Here is a 27,212-nt window from a genome sequence, read left to right on the forward strand (position 1 = left end):
TATAAGCTTCTTGAGGGTAGGAAACAGGTTCTTGTTGAATGAAAATCTGAAATGAAATCCAGTACAACTAGCAGAGGGCCTGGCGCACAGTGGCTGTTCAACAAATATGTGTTGAACTTAATAACTGTGAAAGTTGCAGCCTTCATGGTCTCTGCTCCATGGGCCATCTGCACTTAATGCATTCAGCCTCAGACTAAATCACAATTTGCTTGAACACTCCCCTTTCCCTTCTGTTTAGCGCACACAGTTTCCAGCCACAGAGGAAGTAGCTTAAATGTGTGGGTGGGCAGGCTGACTCTTGATGGTTAACAGCTGCGTCGTCCCATCATGCATCCCATCCCAGGCATCTGCCTCCCTACATTCAATATGGTCCTTGGCCAACACCTCCCCGGCCACTTACACCGATGAAGAAACTACAGGGTAGGGCAAAGTAGGTTTGCAGTTTGTACATATGTGAGACACAGAGCTTATTCTTATATTATTATTTATTAATTATTTTATTACTTTTCACACAAGTAACTGTAATCCTACTTGTGCCTAACCCATATTTACTGGACTTGCTGTTTTAACTGCACCATTGTTCCCTCTTCATAAATGAGCACATCTCATAGCTAACCACAATCCCTTCGTCTTAGTTTTGAGCAATCTCATGTTCTACAGAGCACAAAAAAATACAGAAAAGGACATCACTTTGGTCTGGGCACTAAAGCCAACATTCTAATCAGGTTTGCAAAGCCTCTGGTCCTAGCTGGAAGAAGTCGCTCATCTAAGTGCCCCATGATGAATGGTGACCACATTTTTTATCTTTCAATCCACACTTGGATTCCAGATTCCTTCCTCCATATGACAAGAGTAGATGTTCATTGGGTAAAGAATTCAACTTCATGGGATAACCTCAGGAGATCACCTCTTCTTCTCTCCAGTGGGCATTTGCTAGCACCTGCCATCCGCTATCATTCTGACCCCTTCCTCTCGTAACAGTTTCCAGATTTTCTTTCTGGTGACTTCCCTTCCCCATGCAGGCTTTAGAGGAAAATGAATCCAACCCCAACATCTGAAGAAAACTCTAAGTGGCTTAACTAATTTAAAAAAATCAATTGCTCTTGTCATAATCTCCAGTTCAAGCATGAGTATGTGACCAAAGTATAGATAGAGAGTGGACATTTCAAGATTCCTGCATGGATTGCTAGTCACTCTATCTTCTATTGGATGTGATAAAGAAGCACATAGCCCTGATCACTGCAGTAGTTATCCCATGATCTCTGAGGAACTTGTCTTAGAAACTAGCCAACACTCTGTGCAGAAGAATACAGAAATGGGAAGACATGAGACCATGCTAAGACCACTACCCTGCGGGATCAACCCACCTGAAGTATGCCCTAACTTACAGGACTCCACAGTTCCACCAAAGAAAAGATGCCTTAAATATTTAAACCAGTTTGAGCTGAGTCTTCTGTTAGTTGCATAAAAATTCCTGATACATCTTATAAGTAATCAACAAATGAAGTCTACTCTTAGAATAAAATAAACTTCAGAATAATTCCTTTACCCAAAGATGTTCCCTTCGAAGTCCCATCTCTTTATCATCACAACACGTCTAGGGGTAGGGCTTGAGAAGGACTGTGGATGCTAAAGACTTGATTTCTGTGCTGAGCTTGCCTTCTGAGGCCTTAACCTCCCACTTTGTGTTTTAAGATATGGTGAGCAGTGCTATGGTTGCACAACCTTGTTGGGGGTAAGCTCCGTCTACTGTAGAGAAGTAAAATCACTGTGTCAGCATTTAGCCTACCATGTCCATCCTTGGTTCATTTTCTCCAACACTTTTGAAAAAAAAACTAACTAAATTGGTTCAACACACTTTTGCTACTGGGAAACGTTTCATAACCACTAGTGAATAATTCAGTGAATATTATATTTTTAGTTTTCTATTGCCAGACACACTCAATTTTAATGAGAATGCTGTTGCCTTTGTTGCTCTCCAAATCCCCTTTGCATCCAGGATCTTAAATTTTAAATGTATTACTTTCTTAACAGAGATTCAAGCAACAAAGAAAATCAGATATGTCACACTTCCCAATAGCTGCCCTCACATTTGGGATAAAATTCAAATTATTACTTCTCTTGCCTGTGTGCTCAAGCCCTGACAACCTTGATTGTTCAACTGCAGCCTGACTTCCTTGACAGAAATATCAAGCCTATTCTTGCCCAAAGATCTCTGCTTTTCACTTGCTCCCCTCCTCTCTGAAACTCTGCTATAAGCTCTTCAAATGACTAGCTGTACCAATTCATTTTGTCCCTACCCAACATGTCACCTCCTCAAAGATAACCTCTGTGACCCCCAGATGTAACAACATCTAATCTCTATCCATCCCTCCACCCTCCTTTTTTTCCACAGCAGTTATCACTACCTGAAGTTGTGATATATATTTACATATTTTTAACTTATAAATTACTATCTCCCTTAGAGAATAGAATGTAAGTCCCTTTAAGGCAGGGACTTTTTTCTTATTTAATAATAATCCACCAAACCTAAAACAGTGCATAGCACATGATATAGGCATTCAATATGTCTTTTTATTTTATTTTCCAAATAATTAATGGATGGCCCTAGTGGATAGAGCATGGGCCCGTGAACTAACGGGTCCTGGGTTCAATTCCGGTCAAGGGCACATACCTGGGTTACAGGCTCAATCCCTGGCCCTGGTCAGGGCATATGCAGAAGGCAACCAATTGATGTGCCTCTCTTACACTGATGTTTCTCTCTATATATCCCTTCCTCTCCCTCCTATTCTCTGAAAGTCAATAGAAATATATCCTTGGGTAAGAATTAACAAAAATAACAATAACAATAATAATAAGTGGATAAATAAATAACAAGGTTTTGTTTTGTTTTTTAATCTTGGCTAAAAACAAACAAAAAATCATCACAGAGGAACTTGCCTTCTGTTGGGCAAATATCCTGGTCTTCAACTATTTGCCCAGCTTTATCTCACCTACCCCGGAGTCTCTGCCTCCCTAAGTCCTTTGACACCAATAACTTAAATTGCTCCAACTAAGGAAACATACAACCCTACAGATGATCACAGAAAGTGCCAGGGCCTTCAAAGGTTCTTATAACAGAGTTGGTTGTGCAATCATAGAACTGCTCACCATATCTTAAAATACAAAGTCATTGTATCAAAACAGATTACAAGATAAGTCACTACTTTGTCACGAAATGTTTGGCAAAAGGCCCGTGAAGCTGATCAACAGTTATCAGACTTCAAAATTCCTATTACCCACTGAACCTCCCACATACACTTACTGGGGTTGGATCCAGCTCTGAATGTTAATTAGCTAATCAAGAAAGTGAAACACTAAGTAAGTTCATGTGACCAAAATTAGATATAAAAATCTTTGGATTATATTATTAATTCTAACTCTATGGGGCCGAGGCGGGGAGGAGAAGGGGGGAATCATTTCAAAGTCAGGGCAGTAGTTTTTCGACAATCAAAAGTGGTTAAATACTTTTAAATACATTTCAACATATTTATGAAGCAATTCTCCTACATGTCCCCAATCTCTCTCATAAATCAGTATAATGTTTCCAAAGCACATTTGGAAGTAAAAAATTAATATCTTCCAACTATATTTTCCTCTATTAGAAGACGAATTAAGCAGAAAATACATTAATGTCTGAATTTATAATAAGAGTGGTTAACTCTTAGCCATAGCGAACTAATGAGGAATATTTTACCAGGAAGGATTAATCAGGGCTCTCTAACATGAAGCAATTTGACATTTTGAAGACTTAATCATGAATGAATTTTATTCCCTTATTTACTTTTCATCATGGGGATGCCTGACAAAGACACTCCATGTTAGAATAAATTTAATTCCTAAGCTTAATCTTGTTGCTTTAAAGAAATATTATTCAAATAATATTTCATTGCTTTTTAAAAAATATTCCTCACAGAAGCAACGCTACTATGATTATGTCATCTCTGGGCGAAATGCAGCTCAAACCTCGCAGCCTGAGCCGGCCTAACCTCTGTGAGCAGTGAGATGACAACACAAATTCTGGGAGGTTTTGTTGTGACTGGACATTGGCTTCCCTCCCCGGCCACTGATTACCTCTATCTTTGTTAAAGACTACAGGAGCTTCATTTAACTGGAGTGCTCAGTAAATTGCAGCTGAGTTCAAGCATCTTTTTATAGATTCATTAAACCACTGATCTGCCTTCTAGAGCTTCTAGTAGTGCCCACAGCCTGTGTTTACAGAGAACGCAACAGACTGGTGTTTGTAATCTCCAAAGGCAGTCTTGTCAGTAGACATTAGATTCCACTGTGTGCACGGTCGTGGGAAGAGTGGATTGTAGCACAGAGCATTTGCCATTCTCCGCCTGAACTGTGGGGACAGAAATTAAGTGGCCATCCACAACAAGATCTTCTTTATTCCATCCTCATCTGCGATAACACACACAACGAGCAAGGAGCCCAAGGAACACAGAGTTCCGAGGGGGCCTTCCCAGTTCACACAAAAATCCAAAGAGCTTCGAGTCCCAATCTGACGTGAGCAAAAGCCATCCAGGGATACCGAGATGGAGGAGAAATAAAAATAAGCACGGTGTGCCTACTGTGTGCATCTCCTGCATAGGCCACTCTTGAGAGGATTCAGGTTTGAGACCAGATACTGCAAGTATATGAGAGAAATTCTGGACTCAAACTACTACCTTAAAATATCTCAAGACAAACCACCTGGCCTGTCTTATGCATGCAATTATTTAGACAGTTAACATTTTTTTTAACAAAACATTTTAATTAACCGAGTATAACAAGGAAAATGCACAATCATTCTCTCACTGGTTTCTCCGGACAGCGTGCTAAGACCTCTTATAAACGTCTCCTTCCTCTGGTCTTTACTTTAACATAATAATGTCTCATTCCTTTTATAGTCAGGCACAAAGAGTAGCGCTGTGCTTAGAGATGCTGGGGAAAGGGCATTAAAATGGCCCATTAGATAATTCTTTAAATGCTTATTCCTCAGATAAGCCTGAACACTGCTAACAGCAGGGTGAGGTAGCTGGCAATGCAAGTGACTAGATCGATAAGGAGGATGCATGTCCCAAATAACGAGATCCCTTCCCGGTCATTTGCTGCACTGAGCTGCCCGGTGTCCAAACAGGCAACCGGACCAGGAGCTCAAAGCGCACGCATTCATCACTCTGCGGCCGCAGCCACCAGAACACAATGCAGCTGATGCAATTTGACACTGTGGTTAATGTTGAAAGGGAGCGTGCCTGTGAGATGGATTGGATAATTACTGGCAGTTCGGATGAGAAAAAACTTGATTTAAGGGTAGAGCATGAGCTATCACCAGAGACTGTGTCTGAAAACTAACATTCAAGCATATATGTCAATAGCCCTGTGTATTGATCTCCAGGGGACTGAATTCAGAGCTATTAAAAATCCCCCTCTTCCTCCTGTTCATTGGGAGAGTTAGGGAGGGGGAAACAATGAACGAAGATTGGGACTTGAAGCTCTTTGGATTTTTGTTGTATCTTCGTATTTGATCTAAATGTCTATTATTGTTCAGAAGTTGACATCCATTCTGGGAAATTGATTAGAATTATTTGTATTTCCCTCACAACCTCCCTAAATGTAGCCCATTAAAAACTAGGTGTCGCCGAAACCGGTGTGGCTCAGTACATAGAGCATCAGCCTGCGGACTGAAAGGTCCCAGATTGGATTCCAGTCAAGGGCATGTACCTTGATTTCAGGCACATCCCCAATAGGGGGTGTGCAGGAGGTAGCTGATGGATGTTTCTCTCTCATTGATGTTTCTAACTAACTCTCTATCCCTCTATCTTCCTCTCTGTAAAAAATTTAATAAGATATATTTAAAAAACAAAACAAAACAAAAAACTAGGTGTCGTTGCTATTTTCTTTTAATAAACCCCTTTGCCCCCTGTGTTTGTTCCCGATATCCCTTCGACCACTATTTCTCAAGTGTTCTGTGAACAAGGCCATCACATATGTCTCCCCCAGAGCTTCTGACGACTTCCTAGGGCATGGTGTCCCACTTGGCCTGGCACTCCTTCTAGCTTCTTCACGAGCCTAGGCATCACCTTAACCTGACCTACATCTTACTTCCCAGGCCAGAATGCTCCTGCTCTAACCCCAGCCTAAATGTGTTCCCCCTTTCCCTCCCTCTGCTCTTGCTTTTTTCATAGGTTCTTACTTTCAGGAGCTCATCATAATCCATTCCATATTCCAAAATACCAGGGAACGAGAAAACCACTGGGTTTGTTGTTCTCTCCCCAGAGCTTCCCTGTGTGTTGTGACCAAAAGGGAACTCAGTCCCTGGCCTGCAGGCTCAAGCCTGGGAGGCAGAGGCCACCCTAGATGCAGGCACAGTTCCAAAGGTCACTGCAGAACCAGCGCAACCACCCTGCAGAAAGACAGACCCGACAGCCTCCTGGGTGACCCATAAAAACAAGGTGAATCCAGGGGAAGAACGCTGGTGCTCCGTGTGGGCACATTTACTTGTCAATCAAGAATATTTGCAAGCAACTGGCAAAAGCAAGTGTGTGGCCTGAGCTTCAGGCAGTCAGGGGACATTAGTTACAAGTAATTTCTAAATGTCATTCCCCAAACCATCATGACTGATAGCCTTCTTGCAAATTAAATCTTGCAGGTGTTTAAAGGAAAAAAAAGTGGACAGGTTAATCACTAGATTAACAGGGCAATTGTTGCAATTTCTTCATCACTAGTAGGTTCTATAATTACCTCTGAACCTGAGAATCTTTCCCAGGATATATTCAAGTGTAATAAAAGTCTAAATAAAACGTAACTCCAACTAATAGGATGATACATGTTAACTAGCTACAGATTCTTCCAAAAGAGAGCTCATCTAAGAAGAAGAGATTGCTGTGTATCCAGGGATATAGTTTTAAAGTAAAAGAAATGCTGCTTATACAATATTTCCATCACTGGATACTATTATCATGATTGTTAGGAGATCTTAATGACATCATCTGCAAATGTTGTTTGTTTATATAATCTTTTTATTATTTTTTTTTTTCTAGAGGCCCAGTGCATAAAATTTGTGCACTCGGGGGCGGGAGGGAGGGTCCCCCAGCTTGGCCTGTGTCCTCTCACAGTGCAGGAGAACAGTGCACAAGAGGGGGGGGGCCCCCACAGGAACCCTGGCAGGAGCCGTGAAGAGTGGCCTCTGGGACCCCACCTCCATGGCACGCACGCGGCCGTGGGAACCTCACCTCCACTGGGCATGCAGTCATCTTGTGATGGCGTGAGGACCACCTAGGCTCTTATTAGTAAGATTTATCCTTATCCTTATCTCTTATTCGCATAGGTTTCTTCCCACTACTGTTTGTTGGGAAAACAGCAACATTATGATATTGAAGAAATATTTCTACATATTCTTGTCTCAAATTATATAAAAACTAGAAGAAGGAAGCAAAATTTTAGTGCTCTTAGGAATTTGTGTTTATGACTGAAGTACCAATGCCCCTAATCCATAAAGAATGCTATAGCTCTAGCTGGTTTGGCTCAGTGGATAAAGCATCAGCCTGCAGACTGAAGGGTCCCAGGTTCAATTTCGGCCAAGGCACACACCTGGGATTCAGTGTGAGGTGTGCAGGAAGCAGCTGATCAATAATTCTCTCTCATCATTGATGTTTCTATCTCTCTCTCCCTCTGAAATCAATAAAAATACTTTTTTTTTTTTAAGAGAATGCTATATAGACTTTAGATCTGAACAAGGACAGAAAACAATCATCCTTGACATTGCCTGCACAAACCATCTGTCTTGAGTTTTGATTTCCTGCTTGATTTAAACAACAGGACATTTCCCATGCAGAAGGAAAAACACAAACACGGGATATTTAGAAATGATTACTATTTGTAGTCCTGTTTGTTACTCTCGCTCTTCAAGGGATAATGTTTACAAGACATTACTCCCTTAGTAAAGAACAGTTTTAAGTGTGTGTTATGGTAGAAAGTAAAACCTGCATTAGTTGGACTAAACACTTCAGCATCTCCTGCAAAACCACCAAGAAGTCCCTGCAACTTGCCAGCTCCTCGGTGAATCACTAAGCTATCTAGAAATGTTCCCAATTCCTTCTCTACTTGTGTCTCAAAGGGGGGCTGGGAAAAGCGTGAGCTATTAGTTCCATGATAAGTCTCTAGTGCATCTAGTAATGAGCTGACATCCCATTGTTCAGCCAATGCCCACAGACTACAAAACTATTTTTCATACCCACTGCTTCAAAAACTTTTGAGGCAGCAAGTGAGCCTGTTTGGAATAAGGACTCCGCAAAATACAATTATTAATTAACACTGTACATGTCTTAGAGCTGACATCCTGAACTGTATACGCTGGTAGTTGGGCTCATGATATGAACACAGCTGTGACTCACAGTCCTCCCCTAGAAGAAGCATTCTGAAGACAGCCTACATTCTTGTAGCAATCCAAACAACTCTTCATATAAAACTAATTTGGTTTAAAAATATCAGCTGCATGCCATAAAGGGTTACTTTGACCTCAGTCCATCCCACCTTACTTCACAGTGCCAGAGTATGTATGAGAGGGATGTGACATTCTTATACTACTCCATCAAAGAGGAAGAAGGTTCGAGAAGCAAGTGATAAATTTAAAGAGTCAATTTTCAGGGGGCCTTCATTTTGAGAGTTGGGTTATTTTTGTCCTTGTTTTTAGAAGAAAAATCAGCTCCTGCTTCTACCCCCCAAGCATCTGAGAAGAGGAGAGCAGGGAAAACACGGGCACAGCTGTCCAATTTACATTCACAAATGCAGGTGTTGCACAGACACAAAACAGAGGTCAGTTGAATACTGCTCCTAATTAGCTACCTTTTTCACAAGGATTTTCCTTTGTGAAGTTATGCATGCAATTTGGGTTCAACTTAGAGACCATTTTTAGATCCCAGCATGCTATCCGCTAAGAATCGGGCTGTCATTATAAAGCATAATTTACAGCATAGTTAATTTTACATGGTTGTGTGTGTGGGTTTTTTTTTTTTTAATCTACATCATACCTAAGGCAAAATTCTGTTCTGCACACACATCGCTCACTCTGTTTTCCATCCACTTCTCAATATTTAAAAGTGTAGCGTTTAGCCAGAAAACCTTTTATGAAGGAATGGGAGAATTTTTGCCCTTTTTCTATGATTAAGGAAGTCCGCCATTCTAATAATTTGGACCAGAGACTTTGTTCAATGATACAAGAGAAGTAACTGTTTGCTATTGTCTTCGGTGGGGAACACCCTGGGGCTGATGACAGCACTTCTTAGAAACGGCAGGATGGAGCCTGGGATCCAATACAATCCATTAAGAAACCCAAGCCCTAAATGAAATGACCACAAAATCCTATCAGTTCACAGAAATGCAGCAGCTGTACATGTTTATTGTAATACAAGAGGATATTGTTACAGAGATAACACTCTTAAAATAAAAAATAAAAAAAAGAACCCAGCAAGTGATGTGACCGGTTTATTTCTCTATTTGAAAAACGAGAACGTCTATAGTGTGGCAGAGCTTTTGATACATAAATAAGCATGAAGACTGCGGAGAAGACAGGCATGGTATGTGTACACTAATGGGCTGCTGGGATCAGCCGGCAAACTTCAAGCCAGGGTGGCACCCAGGTCTTGCAGGCTGCTCAGAGGCCTTCTCGGACAACCCTGCAGCAGACTAAGTATCCCACGTGCTAACTCTTATCTCGGTCCCCAGTTGCCCGGTTTTCAAAACCGTATGCTATGGAAGGTTGACCTTAAACTTTATAATGATGTAATATTACATATGACTTACAGTTATTTAAATTTACATATGGTATTATTATATATGGTATTTTATATAGCTATGTTTAGACCTATGTAGACCTATATATATGTGTAGAATATATATATTCATATTCTACACACACACATATAATTGTATATATAAGTATATATGTAGATATATAGATATAGGTAGATTAGTCTAAGTTGTTTTCCAATTGGGTCAGGTGTCTTCCTTCAAAGGCTCACTAAAGTGAAACCACTTTGCAAAATATAACAAGTATCGCCAGGATTGTAACAAGTTCATCTTGCTGGATTGTATTCACTACAGGCAGTCCATCAAGATTCAGACCCATAACCTTTCAGAACCATAGAAAGACAAAAAGAAAACCTGTTGTCTAGCCATCTTCCAGGGTGGAATGCCAAGTATTTTGTTGTGGTAAGCAGGGCTTTGAAGACTGAAGCGCTGGGGCTGTTCCTGTGATTGTTACCCCAGCGCTCAGCATTCGGAAGGGTGGGCCCAGGGTCTCAGAGATCATTGCATCCCCGTATATTAAAGCAAACCATGTCTCCACGCATTGCTCTTACCACCCTCTTCTGAAGCTTCACTGCCCCTCCTACCACACAAGGGAAAGTGAACTTGACTGTGACTGTTCCAAAAGAACTGCAGTTTCCTTCCTTGCCTTCCTGTCCCAGGGAAGATTATGAGCCTAATTCTTAGAGGCTGCTACTAAATTCCACCCTACTGGATTCTGCAGCCTAATTCTCTCAGCGTTATGTTTTTTGGCAGAATGATGTGACCCAAAATTGCAGGAGATAATTTGCTGCAACAGTGCTCCTTGTAATGCAATGAGCCCGAGATGAGCATTTCAGGATTGCGAATATCAGACTTAAAAAATAATTACTATTGTATTTGCTTATAGAAAGGACAGGTTTTGCTCTTTCTTGTATTATGGAAATGGAAATGCTCAGCAAAGTGTGGACCGTTTTATGAATTAAGGAAGCTTTACAGATCAATGGAAATAATCAAGAACTAGCAATTTACTTCAGTGATTGGTGGCAAAATGCTATAGAAGTTCTTTAAAGATTAAGAAATTAGCTGTGTGTGTACATGTATGTGGGGGATTGTAAAACCATCATGCATTCCATTTCCCATCAGTGGTGGCTAATCCTGTTCTTTAAAGGGACATTTTCAAATCTGAGATGTCTTAAAATAAACAAAACATAACAAAAAAACAAAAACCACAAAACTATGACTATGGCCATTCCTGTGTTGACACCATGCCTCTCAATGCTTGGCTATATGAGCAATGCTGGTTCATGAATTCATTCTTTCACCTTTTCTCAATATCAATCAACTTTAATATAAGGTGTCAAGAGAGACTTGACATGTTTCTTGATTAGAATTTGTGGGTTGGATTTTGGAAAGAGCCAGAGCAATAGTCCCATTGGGAGCCAGGAAACTGAGTGCACTGAAGCTTCCTGGCCATGCATGGCCTGTGGCTAGCTCCTCAGGAATCCCTACCACTTAGCCTGCCAGATCCTAGTTTGCGTGTTCTACTGCTGGGGAGTCCTTGTCACTTAGGGTACCAGCTGCCATCACCGTGTCCTCATCAGATTCATTCACCCTCTCAGAATTCAAACACCAAGACCAGAGACACTGAAGAACAGGTTATTACATACATTAGAAGGGGATCCCTTATCCCAAAAGGTTAAGTATGACAGAGAAAGAGAACAGAAAAAAAATAAAAATAAAACAGAAAGAATAAAAGGTGCACAGTGTTTCCAGCTAGAGGCTAAGAGGCACATGCGCACGTGGGCGGGGGAGGCTGCGGGCCGCCTCTCTACGTGCTCTTACCTTATTTCTCTTGAAGTAGGCTCGTCGGCAGGCGGCAAAGCACTTCTCGCTGCAGAAGCTTTTCACCTCACTTCCCATACTCAGGGAATAGCGCTTGATCCCCACTTTCTGGCACCAGGCACACATTATTTGTACATTTGACACATCATCTTCTATAATAAAAGTATAAGAGAAATGTTCATATCAGAAGCAAACATCCCTTCAAGCTTAAGTCACACCCTGAACCTGAAAGAGCTACTCGAGGCCTGATTTCAATCTCCGCATCTCACCGTGTTCTGACCTAGGAGAATAGCCAGCTCTTGGGGGAGGACTCAGTGCTTTTTTTTTTTTTTTTTTTTTTTCCCTGTTGGCTTTTAAGTTTCCAAAAACATCACTTACTTAAAAACCAGATCATGGCTACAGAGCCATGAGAGTTCCCGGGGCTGCTTAGCGTGGTGAAAATGCTTATTCTGCCTGGTTATAGCAGGCTCAGTACTAATGAAGCTTATAGAATGGGCCATTTCTTCAAAGGTGCCACTGACAGCCTATGGGATCTGCATATGGGGGAGGACACCACACCCACATGTGTGATGTCCTAATGTGAACCTTGACAGTCAGGAGCCAGGACCAATCTTGGCATGTTCCCTATCACATGTTACATATGGAGTACTATTGTTTACTTTTGCAATACAGTGATTCCCAAATGGTATGGTTAGTCAACAACAGAGAGATGTGAGTGGCCAGATTCTGCTGGTAGAAAGGCAGTGGCCCTGCTCACTCGGTGGTCTCCTGTGATGCAGCCTTCCCACATGGGGTCCCAGACAGGCAGGCACAGGCCTGATTGAAATTCTCCTCTGTGAGATGTGTGTGACTCATGGTCCCTGGATGGAGGGATAGTCATGGGGTGTCAGCCATGAGCCCTGAGCTCACACAGCTGCCCAGATCACTCTTGGCCAGGCGGGTGGTCCTCACAGCTCCAGGGGGACCTGTCACCCGTGTCATGGAGATACTCAGAATGATGTGAGGTGGTTTGCAAATATTTTTAAATGCTGTATTTCTTTTCCTTTGTAAGAAAAGGAAACAAATTTAAGTAGTACAAGTCCATGACATCACAAATACTACGGCTTAAAACAAACAAAGACTTTTAACGTGAGCCAGTAAATGAAATGTAATAGTAATTACAGTGCAGGTAGCAAGATGTTAAGACAAACATGGGATGGTGATATTCAAATGACTGAAGTCTGGGAAACTTTGGTGGGTGACTAAGCATAGATCTTAAGTACAGGTCTGAGAAATATTCCCTTGCCATTTCCTGTGTGCTCTGGCTATATCTCTAGTTTCCTTGGTCCTCCCAAATGACAAAGTGTGTCTGACTGGTTGCCACTATTAGCCACATCTCTTTATGGATATATTTTTTTAATTATTAACCCAGACTCATGCTCCAGACCTGAAGGGTAATCACAAAATCCCCAACAAGCTCTGATATAGTGTTGTCTGATTCTGAGTAAAATCCCCCAAAGACTAATTGCTAAGCAAGGCCTGGTCCATGAGCTGTTGACATATTCATGGTTCACAGAACCTGTCATGCAATCATTCCATTTCCAGGGGAAAGATTTGGTTTGAGGCAGTGTGGTCATCAGCCTGCAAAATTAGAAGCAAACTAATTTGAAGTGCAGTGATACAGCTTTTTTCCCTGAGGATCACCACTCAGAACCATGTGCAGCATTTTATTTACTTTAATGGAATATTGTCATTTTAATCACCACTTTATTTTATAATTACATATTGTGATTTATTACAATTAATAATAAATGAGACAGTGTAACAATGACCTTTGATGTTAATCAAACATTTTTTATAACATAAGTTTCTTTAAATGGAGTCAACGTGAGTTCAAATATTATACAATTACTGTATTTAATAATTTGTTCTATTCAAAGAAAGCTTTGTGTTTTATATCACCTCTAATATGGCATCTGTCTTTAGACATTGTACATGTATGAAGAAATAACAAAACTCTATAATTTACCTTATAGTACAGAGGGTTTTTTAAATTAGATTAGAAATGTTATACCTTTTAAATAACCATCTATCATTACTAAACTCACTAGCACTAATAGTTTCTTATTTTCCCAAGCTATTAGCTGCTTTATAATCTTAAATTCCTGAAAAAAAGAAGATGGTACAGCAGAACTCTCTCTCACAAATGATCCGTCGGCAATAACCTTGATTCTGGTGAAATCTGTAAGGAAAAATACTTTATGCGAGAAATTATTTGGCCTCGGCATTCAAGGAGGAACTTTAGGACATACATTAGGTTTCCCTCATCGTTTCCTTCATTTAAATTATCTAAAACTGAGATGACAGAGAACAGAGCACAAAGCTGTAACGGGTGGTGATTGGCCTGCGATTGCCTGCCCAGAGGAATGACATTTGGAACAAAAAGGCCACTGGTGGGTCTTCCTCATGCTTCCTCCATCAATACCAGACAGACCATTTGTCACTTTTTAAGGGAGGCAAGGATACTTCCCTACAAACAATAGACCTAACAAATGGACAAAAAGTAGAATTTTAAAGCAGATTATTTTTATAAATCATTTGTACTATGAAGTAACAACAAGAGAAGATGAAACAAAAAAAAATGTGTATCTGAAAATTGGAAATGGTTAGCATCTGTCTTGTTAAATAATTCAGTATTCCCATCCGTTTTTTCATAAAACTCCACTTCATAAAGGCAAACATTTTGGAAAACTTCCATGAGATTTCTCTTTTTCTGTCATCAAACTGTTATCAATAGCTAATGCTCCAGAGAAGAGTCTGATAAATGGATTATTCCACAAGTTCAAGAAAACATTTTTACATGTCTTAGGTATTCTAGTCTTAATAGAAGTCAGTTTTATTAATAGTATATTTAGGAAACTAAGAAAGATCTTCAATTATATACATTAATTTTGTCAGTGAAAGCATAACTCAAGATTCTGCCACCAGACATGAGATGGTGTCCCACCTTAAGCAGGATGACTGCACCCCTAGAAAAGTGAGCTTTTCTTTAGTGCTGAAACCTGGAACTTATGTACATGCCTTATATTGGCAAAATAGAAGGCCCCAGCACTTCAGCTTTTTTAATTTGATCTGATTCAAATTTCTTTATTTAAAACGTATTTCTTCAAACTAGGGAAAACCTGATACGCTGTCTTATATTTAGGTTCAAGGTCTGTGAGATTTTGAGACTTGAGATTACCTCAAAAAAGACTCATGGAACATATTTTTCCTTACTGCTATTAGCCCATGTATTTTTCATAATGAACAATGCAACAACAAATGCAAAATATTTATAGTATTAAATCACATTCCCAAATTGAATAGTTTGTATAACATGATAAAAATTTTCATATGATAATGTCACATAAATATGCATCAGTAAAAATATGCATGTTTCAATTAATCATGAAGTTTGTACTACCTCTTTAGGATTTAATTAAGCAAGATGTTTAGGGCATTTTCTTTCCAATCTAATGTTCGAAGAACTATAGAAAATTATTCTATTTTACATCCCAGAAGGAGAAGTTCAGATTAATTACTCTGAGATGAAATCAAAATTGTGTTTGCACAGTGCAGAGAAGTATGATGTCAAGCATTTCTGGAATGCCTTGCTGAAGTTGTTTGAGGAAGTGCACTATTTGATGACTATTAAAAATAAGGATGGCCATTGGCCAGTGGCATTCTCGGGGCATTTGGATTGGCTATGAATTTGCATACTAGTTTAAGTGACAGAGCCCAAAGACAATCAGAAGGGCCTTAATGGACCCCAAGTGATTAAACTGTAGATTTATCATCCCTTTGTAGTTTTCATGGGAATCCAAGACTAAAGGGGGAAATCTGAAAATATTTGCTAGTGACATTTCTCTCCTCCAATAATTCCTAGAATGTACATGTGCAGATACTCATTTCAAGACTTGAATCATATTTGAAGCAAGTTACAAGTTAGTCTGAAGTGACTCCTGCGAGTTCTCCCTACCATAAATTAGAGCTATGGCATGGGCGGCACTAGGTCAAACTATTTGTTGGAGCAGCTATACTTAAGAACAAAATGAAGATGTGGTCTGGAAGGCAGGCAAGAAACTATAGTTAAAGTGTGCTTTCTTATCAGCTCTTTTTTGGAATAATTCAATTCCAAAAGCTCTAGGGAAGTCCAATTTAAAAGTTTCCATCAAGTTCTATAGATGCTTCTGTACAATTTCCTGTGTTCTAAACATGAACATTTAAGGATAGTCGGAGAAAATTTGAATCACTGATCCAAAAAGAAAATAATTGTAGCTAGCCTTATTCAGTATTTAGTAGGTGCCAGGCACAATGCAAAATTCTTTAAATCCATCATTTAATCTTAATCACAACCACTAACCACAGGCAGGTACTAACATTATCCCCACTGTGCAGACAGGGAAAGCGAGGTTGAGAAGGTAAGTAATTTGCTCCAGATAACACAGCCAATACATACCAAAGCCTAGATGAAGACCAGGCCATCTGCTGCCAAGCCCAAGCTCTTGACCACTACACCTTAAAGCATACAGCCTTTCTAAGCATGGGAGGCTGCACACCATCCACACATACTTCCTTCTACAGAAAGCTGCCACAGGTTCTGCTACGTACACAGGACACTGTTCCAGGACACACTAACAAAGAAAATGGAACCAAAAGGGTCAAAATGTCTTTGAGGAGACAGCTGAAATGTTACTCAATCAATATTTGTCCACTGACTTAAAAAAAAAAAAAAAAAAGGTAAAGGCCTGCAATGCAAGCCTTTATGACTATGGGACTTGAATTTGCTGCAAACATTCTATCTGCACGTTCACTAGCAAGTTCCACTTAAGCATTCAATGATGACAAAGAACCAAGAATACCTGGATCGCAGCAGTCATTCTACCCACAGGCAAGCAATAGTCTTCCCAGCTTTCTCTTTTGTAAGGAGGGGGACCAACAGTAGGACATGGATAAGACTGACTTTCCATGTGGGTCAAGTGAGTAATCACTTACATTTATAATTTCAAAGATCCCAATAAGAATATCTCCGCTTCAAAAATTATCCCTCAACTGCTCACTAAAATTAAGTTCTACCATTAGAGAAGACCTTATTTGACTAAATATTTCTTATATCCCATTAAAATACAAGTTCCCTGAAAGCAAGAAAGTTTAATATACATTTTTCAGCAATCATTTATGCTTTAACATGAGTTATTTTTTTCTGAGGGCTTCCCCAGAGAATGGGGAGAAGAGCTGAATATCGGCTTCTAATAAGAAACATGGAAAGCAGAGATAGAAGGTACTAGGGCACAAGACACCTCTGGTCATTACTTTGCTATGTCTCTCCCTGGACCAAGGTATAGCAAGCTGAGGGCAGAGTGGACAGAGGAAAATACAATGCAATCATACCGTGGCACAATGTGAAATATTTTCAGAGAACCTTTTAAATGTGAATATAAACCACAGTAGAAGTTGAAGGAGGAGGAAGAAATGGCATATAGCTAAGGATCACTAGGAAAGAAAAGCAACAGGCAGATCCACTTACTACAGTCTCAAGGGGGTAACTTTTTTAAGCAAGTGAGGTCACAGATAAACACTGCTTTGCAAACCTGAGTCACTGTTAATATTTGAAAGACAGTGTGTGGTGAAGCGCAGAGACATAGAGACAGAGGCCATAAGTAAAGTATTAAACTGCCCCTCCCGGTTGTGTAACCTGGGCAAGTCACTAAGGGGACAGTAATGCTCACCTAAGTATAGCTGTGGTGAGGATCAAATGAGAGAAAGTAGGAACATTCTACATGTAAATAAGCCTTCCTTAGAACTACTGGCAATTAGACCCATAAGAGGGTAGGTGTCAGCTATATACAATTGGACAGGCCAGATGACCAGGCACCAGTCACTTCAATTACATTCCCTCCCATGGATGGCATCTCTAGAACCACTATCTTTGAATACAAAGAACCAACTAGTAATTGCTTAATTTTCACTAACTCAAACTATTTAAGAATAAAGCCGTTAGATTTATTAAAAGCTTCATTTACAGCTATTCTTTCAAAAAATTTCTTAACTTGAATTAATAGTTGACAAGGTGTTGCCAAATATATCACAGTACTGCCAAATATTCTGTGATTAATAGATAGGAATTCCTTGTAATTATTACATCAACTATCCACACATGGGTGGATCTTTCTAAGTGCCTGAGAAATTCGCTCTTTTAAAAAGCATCATAGTAACAACTGAAAATGTCTGCCATCTTAACTATCAAAAACTGCCAAGTAATAGAGTCCAAATTAATAAAATTTTATTGCACTTGTTAGTTAAAAAGGTACATGCAATTAAACGATAACAGTTCACACAACTATGATTCTTTGTAGTACCTAAAATTATCCCTATTTTTATTTTGGAAATAGAATTATATTTGAAGTGATTTCAAACATTTAAATAGTTTGCAACCCTCTAACTAGAGTAGTATTTGACAGAAAAATTAAATCTAAATCATTATACAAAACTATAATTAGTTCCAGTAAGTTACAGAAATAAGCATATATTACACAAAATGACAGAAAAAAATGATAAATTTTTTTAATTAATTTTCTAATGAAATTTTCTAGCAATTGTTCATTATTTATACATGTATGATATGTAGATATATAAATAGATATTGATATATACATGTAAAAGATGTGACTGCAGAATGAACTAAATATTTACATGCAGGTCCCCGCACTAGGAAACTGGTCAAGAATGCTGACTTGAATAGGACATGGCTAGGAGAACAGATAGGAAACAAAGAGAGAGAACAGATGGGTACGTGTGTAGCAGATAGAAGAGATAGGTTCAGAAACCTGTGAGAGCCCACAGAGTTAGGTCTTGAAGGATTGGAGGGAGAGAAATTTCAAGAGAAGGAACAGCAGGAGTCAAGGATGGGGAGGATTCCTGAAGTCATGCAGTTGACCAAAATTGTGAGAAGACAAAGTGGGAGATTATACTGGAGCCAGAGGAGCCTGAACAAGGAGTCGCTAGAATGGCATTCTGCTATGGGGCAGGAGGAGCTCATCTTTGTTCCACGGGTCATACAGAGGTCTGGAATACATCTCAGTAGGACATAACAGGATCGTAACTGTTCCTCCAGGAGGGTAGATCAGATTTTGCAAAGACTGGAATCTTGTTCCACATCTGGAAGCCTCAGTAAGCAACATGAGAGCATGCTCCATGACCATTCACCTTTGTGTGTTCAGTGCCTACCACATAGCAGTGCTTAAATTATGCTGGGTGAATGAATAAAAGGACAGATGAATAGGTGGGTGGGTAGGTGGGTGGATGGGTGAGTGGATGGATGGATGGATGGATAGATGATTGAGAGGAAAGGGATGAGTTCCAACCCAATAGAGTAATAGTGAAAATGAAAAGAAGAACAAAAGGAAATCCCATAAAGTCACCAAGTAGTAATTCTCTCCTGAACATCATACTGACTTGAATTCTTTGACAAGACACTAAGCTCAGGGGCCTGCAGCTCCTCAGCATTAACTTGACTGTCTCCCCACAGTTACAATGCTTTGCCAGTGGAGATATGTCTGCTTGTAAACCTCTTGGCCAACCTCACCTCCACTTCTTAAAACTAACTGTAGAAAGTTAGTCTTTTCTAACTTTCTCATCCTAAGGAACTGGAATAAGAAAAGTTTAGAACTTTAGATTATGGAAAACCCAGAATCCTCTATGTAATATTTCTGAAAGCACATGCCACAGAACACTGATCCTATGGGATATTTAAATGGTGTTATTTTTTAAAGACTTCCATGGTGAAATATGTATGGAAGATACTGGCAAACAAAGTTAAATAACAGTTTCTTTAAGATTTTTTGGAATGTATAATGTATATATGATCTTCAAGAGGGGGAGACAGAGTATGCTGTATTTCACCATTTGGACCATGAACATGTCTTTCCACTGAGAATTCACAAGACTGGACTGCTGAGAAAGTTTCCCTGGGACATGCTGCCCCACTGCCCTATATTAGCACCAAAGCATGAGCTCTTCCACGAGGATCATAATTATCAGGAAGGTTTCTTCTCTTTTGCCCAAAATTGGATCTTTCTTTTCAGGAGCCTCCTTTGTCTGTGCTGGGCAGAAAGACAAGGCCTGTGGCCATTTGGCCAATCCTAGGTGTGCTGAACAATGCTTCCCAGTCCTCATAAATACTGCCAGACTGAACTAACACACCCATGATACACAAAATCCTGTAGCATAAGCTATCTGTATCAAATACAGACAAGGCACCCTCTTCTCGTCCTACAGAGATAATGACAGAAATCCCAAGTAAGGCAGAAGAGTAATTCTGCTCTTGACACTTAATAATTCATGTTCACTGGGTATGGAAAAAGAACTCAAGTAAAATCTGTCCCCTTTCCCTAAGCCCTGGGTCTGACCAATCTATGAGGCCCTGCAACAATGACACTGTAACCATGGGTTTGCTCGACACCGGACCTCTCTGTCGTACTGGGCTGAAGACCAGTCACTGAGCCCCAGCAGCTAGCTGACAAATGAACATGATTAAGGACGGGGGACAAGGTCAAAGATTGTGCACCGGCAAATCCATCACTGCTGGAAAAGTAATTCCAAGCCCCTGCAGAGCAAACAGGGGCGTCATCGCCAAAGAAATACAATAGCAGCGTAATAGGACTAAAGAGCCAAAGTGCTTTATATAGGATGTCAGAGCAAAAAAAGTATTCCCAACACCTACTATTTATGTGAAGGACTCCTTTCCCCTTCTGAAATCTGGTTTTCCCATTAATTACACTCACTGGGCCCCACGGTGGTTGACAAATCTCCCCAAAGGGGAAACCTTAATTGTAGACAGAGAATTCACTTATTTACTCAACTTTGTGCCAGGCGCTGCACCAGGAGCTGGAAAATACACTGTGAACAAAACAGACATGATCTCAGCCCTCAAGGAGCTTTCGATGGCTGCCCCCAGTGTAAAATGCCAACATGCAGTAGAAAAGGTCTATGGAAAAGCCATGCTTTCTCCCAGGGCTCTGTCACCAGTAGGAGGTCACAGAAGCCAGGTTTCCGTGGTGAACACAGAAGGGGCTATAAGCAGCCTCATGGTGACTGATCAGCAGGCAAGTCTCACCTTAACATTTTAGTCGTTCCTGCAGTAGCATCCCATGCTGGGACTACCATTCCACGGGAAAGGAATTGACGGGCTAGAGCCTCAGGTCAGAGGGATACTTGGAAGGGTTAAAGCGCTCACATAAAGCACTTACTTCTCTCCTCCTAGGCACTTCTTCCCTTCATGCTCTGAAGTACAAGTTGAATAGATTGAAGAGTAAGAAGTTCACTGTACTGAATTTGTTAAAAGAACCAAGGTGAACCTGCTGGAACATTGTCCACAATATAATTTATTTCCCTCTTCATCCTTCTGATCTTGAAATACTTATTTAGATTTCTTGAATGAGAATCATTAATGATGGAAGGACTCTCTGAAAGGGACCCATTCCAATCCTTATTCAGGAATATGATGAGACAGAGCATGCCAGCCATGGGCAAAGTGGAGGCCACACCAATGGGAACCTTTCAGAGTCCTCCTCTCTTCTTTCTTCACATTCCCTTGGGTCATGTAACCTATGTACTCTTGTGACTCCAGTTATCATCCATGAAATGAAGACTTCCAAATCAATAGTCATCTTTCATGAGATATTTCCAAAGGCCTCCTAGACAACTTGTCATATCCAAAAGGGCACACATACCTCTCCCATAACCTGCCCCTTCACTGTGTTTCCCTTCTCAGTTCCTGGCCCTACCATCCATGCAGTTACCTGGTAGCAGAAACCAAGCATCTTTTCTGCCACTTCCCTCCTGCTTTCCTCCCACATTCTAATTAATCACCAGATTTTCCTAAATATTTTCATAATATACTCATTCATTCATTCATTCATTCAATATATACCTATTAAGTATACTTACGTCCCAAACACTATTCTAGGTGCTCCATCCTCAGGAAGTTAACTGCTGTCTATTCCAGGGAAGCCACCAACACCTCTTGCCCCTACTACATATAGCCTCCTATCTCACTCCCGTCCAATCCATTCCCTGCATGAAGGAAATTCTATTGAGACACAAATCCTATCACTGCTGTCACTTGCTCAAAATCCCTTAGTGTCGGAGGGGGCGGAGCTTGAAGATGGCGACTGAACAGATGGACTTGTTCTGACTCCGTTCCCAAAACATAAAGGCAGAGTCTGAGTAGCTCAGGGAATATTGATTAGCAGGTAAGGGGCAGCGGATCTCTCTAGGAAAGTAAGGAAGGGTCCGCTGGACAGGATTTCCTGACCAAGCGGCCAGCACTGCCGACTTTTCCCGGAGCGGCCTCGGCGCAAAGGCTGCACCACCCTACCAGGAAAGGAAGAGCATCTCTGAGGCCTGGAAAACCCACAGGGGAGGAGTCCTTCGAGCACCTGTGACGCCCCAATCGGCGCAAATGCGTGGATTCAACTGAGTTCATCGGCTACCCACAGAAAGCTTTAAATCAACGCAAGAGAAGGAACACCACATAACAAGACATCCTGAAAAGAGATACCATGGGAAGACAAAAAAATACCCCGCACATGAAAGAAAAGCAGGCATCACCAGAAAAGGAAGTAAACGAGTCAGAGGCAAGCAGCCTACCAGAGCAAGAGTTCAGAATAATGATCATAGGTTGGCTAAAAAGAATGGAAGAGAAATTTGACAATAACCAAGAAGAAATGAGGAAGAACCATAAGGAAGTGAAGAAGAACCATGAGGAATTGAAGAAGAACCAAGAGGAACTGAAGAAGAACCAAGAAGAAATGAAAAATGACATCACTACTATGAAGAACTCAATAGAATGCATCAAGAGTAGACTAGATGAAGCAGAGGACCGCATCAGTGAGCTAGAAGACAAGATGGAAAAAAATACCCAAATAGAGCAGCTTCTAGAAAAAAAGATTAAAAAGCAGGAGGAGAGCCTACAGGAGCTTTGGGACAATACAAAACAAAATAATATTCAAATAATAGGGGTTCCAGAAGGAAAGGAAACTGAGGTAGACATGGAAAAAGTATTTCAAGAAATAATGACAGAAAACTTTCCTGAGATAGAGAAGAAAAAACCCACACAAATCCAAGATGCCCGCAGAGTCCCAAGCAAAATGAATCCCAGAAGACAGACGCCAAGGCACATTATAATTAAAGTGGCAAACAACAATGACAAAGTAAGAATCTTAAAAGCAGCCAGAGAGAGACAGAAAGTTACATACAAAGGAACCCCCATCAGACTAGCAACTGATTTCTCAACAGAAACATATCAAGCCAGAAGGGAATGGGATGAAATATACAAAGTCATGCAAAGGAAGGGTCTGAATCCAAGAATACTGTACCCAGCAAGGCTATCAATCAAAATTGAAGGGGAAATCAGGAGTTTCACAGACAAAAAAAAGACTGAAGGAATTTATCTCCACCAAACCAGCAATGCAAGAAATGCTAAAGGGTCTACTGTAAAAATAAAGAAATAGGAAGTGAAGAAGGAACACCGGTATAGAATAAAAATGGCGTCAAATGAGTACCTATCAATAATAACCTTAAATGTAAATGGATTAAATGCTCCAATCAAAAGACATAGGGTGCAAGACCCATACATCTGTTGTCTATAAGAAACCCACCTCAGAAAAAAAGATGCACACAGACTGAGGGTGAAGGGATGGAAAAAAGTTTTCTAGGCAAATGGAAATGGAAAAAAAGCTGGGGTAGCAATACTTATATCTGACAAATTAGATCTCAGAGTGAAGGACATAACAAGAGATAATGAAGGCCACTTCATAATACTAAAGGGAACAATCCAACAAGAAGAAATAACCCTGGTAAATATATATGCACCCAATACAGGAGCACCCAAATACATTAAAAAAAAAACTGCTGGAGGACATTAAGGGAGAGATTAATAGCAATACAATCATAGAAGGAGATTTTAATACCCCACTGTCACCCTTCGACAAATCATCTAAACAAAAAATCAGCAAAGAAATATCAATCCTAAACGACTCACTAGACCAGATGGAATTAATTGACATCTTCAGAACATTCTACCCCAAAGCCACAGAATATACATTCTTCTCAAGTGCACATGGGACATTCTCAAAGATAGACCACATTTTGGGACATAGGCAAAGTCTTTTCAAATTCAAGAAGATAGAAATCATATCAAGCATCTTCTCAGATCATAATGGCATAAAACTGGAAATTAACTACAATAAAAATAATCCAAAGAAATCAAACACATGGAGACTAAACAACATGCTATTAAACAAGGACTGGGTTACCAGAGAAATCAAGGAAGAAATTAAAAACATCCTGGAAACAAATGACAATGAAAACACAACAATCCAAAATCTATGGGACACAGCAAAAGCAGTTTTGAGAGGGAAGTTCATATCCTTACAAGCCTATTGCAAAAAACTAGAAAAAATGGTAACAGATGATCTAACTCTACAACTCAAAGAGTTAGAAAAAGAGCAACAAAAAAAAGCCCAGTGTAAGCAGAAGGAAGGAAATAACAAAAATCAGAGCACAGATAAACGACATAGAGACCAAAGAAACAATACATAAGATCAACAAAACCAAGAGCTGGTTCTTTGAAAGGAAACACAGGATAGATGGACCTCTAGCCAGGCTAACCAAGAAACAAAGAGAGAGGACCCAAATAAACAAAATCAGAAATGAAAGAGGTGAAATAACAACAGACCCCACCAAAATACAACGGATTGTTACAAAATATTAGGTCTAGTAATAATGTCGTTTTCTAATACTTTTTTAAATCGAATTTATTTAAACAATACAACAAAATTTAATCAACAATATAGTTGCTGTTGTTTACTACTTGTGCCCAATGCTCAGGAAGCATTTTAATCCCTCTATTGTAAAATTCTTGTGATTTTGATGCAAAAAATTCGGTCAATGCATTTTTGAGGCATTCTTCATTATTAAATTTTTTTCCAAGAAGAAAGTTTTGCAAAGAACAGAACAAATGGTAATTGGAAGGGGCAATATCAGGAGAATATGCAGGTTGAGAGAGAACTTCCCATTCCAACTGGCACAGTTTTTCAGCAGTGATTCTTGCAGTATGCGGTCGTGCGTTATCGTGGTGAAGAATTACGCCCTTCTGATTAATCAGCGCGGGTTCTTTTTCTCTTAAAGCTTAGGCTAACCTTTCCAATTGGGCACTATACACTGCACTTGTAATGGTTTGGTTCAGGCGACCTCAAACTTTTAAAGTGGGGGCCAGATCACGGTCCCTCAGAGAGCTGGAGGGCCGGACTATATGAACTACTACTTCCGACTGTAACACCTCGGCTGCGCTCACTGCCCAAAAAACCTGGCGGGCCGGATCAGACTCCTCTGCGGGCCGCATGTGGCCCGTGGGCCGTAGTTTGAAGATGCCTGGGTTAGATGGTAAAAGTTCATAATGAAGAATTCCTTTAAAATTCCACCAAACACACAACATCACTTTTTTCGCATGCAAGTCAGGTTTTGGCGTGGGCTGCGGAGCCTCATTTTTGTCCAACCATTGAGGCCGCCTTTTCAAATTAACATACAGCACCCATTTTTCATTGCCGGTAACAATTTGCTCTAAAAACGGCAAACGGTTTTGACGAGAGAGGAGCGAACTGCAAATTGTGACTCTTTGATTACGGTTGTTGTCGGTCAACTCATGAGGAACCCATTTTCCAAACTTTTGGACTTTGCCAAGTGCACGCAATTGATTGGAAATCGTTTTTTGTGAACAATTTAAAGTTGTCGCAAGCTCTTGTTGGGTAATTTGAGGATTTTACACCAAAAGAGCTTGAAGAGCTTCTTGATCAAAATTGGACACACGGCCTCGACCACTCTTGTCATCTAACGAAAAATTTCCCTCACGAAATTTCTCAAACCAACCAACGCTGGCATTTTCTGGCGCTAACTGCATCTTGACCAAGAGCACTACAGATGTTTTTTGCAGCCTCACTTGCTTTTCTTCCTAATTGGAACTCGTAAAGCATGCAGTGCCAAATATGCTCTTCATCCGCCATCTTCTTAGCCCTAGTTTTGCAACAAAAACCAAACCAAACACAAACTTTTTCAAGCAAAATTTGTTAATTGCACTTCACACGTTCTGTAGATACCACGTGTTTGAAGGTTATGTCAATACAAGTCAACGCCAAGCAAGATTTTAAATGAATGTTTTAAAACGACATTAATTATTACTAGACCCGATACTACGAACAACTCTATTCCAACAAACTGAACAACCTGGAGGAAATGGACATATTCCTAGAAAAATACAAACTGCCAAAACTCAATCAGGAAGAATCTAAAAATCTCAATAGACCAGTGACGTGGGAAGAAATTGAAACAATCATCCAAAAGCTTCCAGCAAACAAAAGCCCAGGGCCAGATGGCTTCACAGGAGAGTTTTACCAAACATTCAAGGAAGAATTAAACCTATCCTCCTCAGACTATTCCAAAAAATCCAAGAGGAAGGAACACTTCCAAACTCTTTCTATGAAGCCAGCATCACCCTAATACCAAAACCAGATAAAGACAACTCAATGAAAGAGAATTACAGGCCAATATCCCTCATGAACATAGATGCCAAAATCCTCAACAAAATTCTAGCAAATCGACTCCAGAAGAACATCACAAAGATCATACACCACGACCAAGTAGGATTTATTCCAGGAATGCAAGGATGGTACAATATCCGCAAATCAATAAACGTGATACATCACATAAACAAATTGAAAGATAAAAATCATATAGTCATATCAATTGATGCAGAAAAAGCATTCGATAAAATCCAACACCCTTTTCTGATAAAAACTCTTAACAAGGTGGGAGTACAAGGATCATACCTCAACATAATAAAAGCTATATATGATAAACCCACAGCCAACATTATACTCAATGGGCAAAAACTAAAACCATTCCCTCTAAGAACAGGAACAAGACAGGGATGCCCACTCTCACCACTCCTGTTTGACATAGTACTGGAAGTACTAGCCATTGCAATTAGACAAGAGGAGGAAATAAAAGGCATCCAAATTGGAAAAGAAGAAGTAAAGTTATCCTTATTTGCAGATGACATGATATTGTACATAAAAAACCCAAAAGACTCCATTAAAAAACTAATTGACTTAATAAATGAATTTGGCAATGTAGCAGGATACAAAATTAATGCCAAGAAATCCATGGCATTTCTATACACCAACAGTGAAACTGCAGAAACAGAGACTAAAAAAGCAATTCCATTTACCATAGCACCAAAAAAATTAAGATACCTAGGAATAGATTTAACTAAGGAAGTAAAGGACCTATTTGCGGAAAACTACACAACACTGAAAAAAGAGATAGAGGAAGATGTAAGGACATGGAAGAACATACCATGTTCATGGATTGGTAGAATCAACATCATCAAAATGTCCATACTTCCTAAAACAATCTATAGGTTCAATGCACTCCCCATTAAAATACCAACGACATATTTCACTGACATAGAAAGAACTCTC

The 27,212-nt window shown here is 40.0% G+C and overlaps 1 protein-coding gene across 1 annotated transcript in view; it reads right to left on the reverse strand.

Moving 5' to 3' along the window:
- Window positions 1-27,212, reverse strand: part of LOC118705740 (sine oculis binding protein homolog) — a 162,206-nt gene that overhangs the window by 106,177 nt on the left and 28,817 nt on the right. Inside the window, exon 4 of the mRNA XM_045572786.1 lies at window positions 11,656-11,807. Within this exon, the coding sequence (XP_045428742.1) occupies window positions 11,656-11,807 (152 nt within the window). The remainder of the gene's footprint in view (window positions 1-11,655; window positions 11,808-27,212) is intronic.

This window comes from Pipistrellus kuhlii, unplaced genomic scaffold (assembly GCF_014108245.1).
Source record: "Pipistrellus kuhlii isolate mPipKuh1 unplaced genomic scaffold, mPipKuh1.p scaffold_m20_p_5, whole genome shotgun sequence".
NCBI lineage: Eukaryota > Metazoa > Chordata > Mammalia > Chiroptera > Vespertilionidae > Pipistrellus > Pipistrellus kuhlii.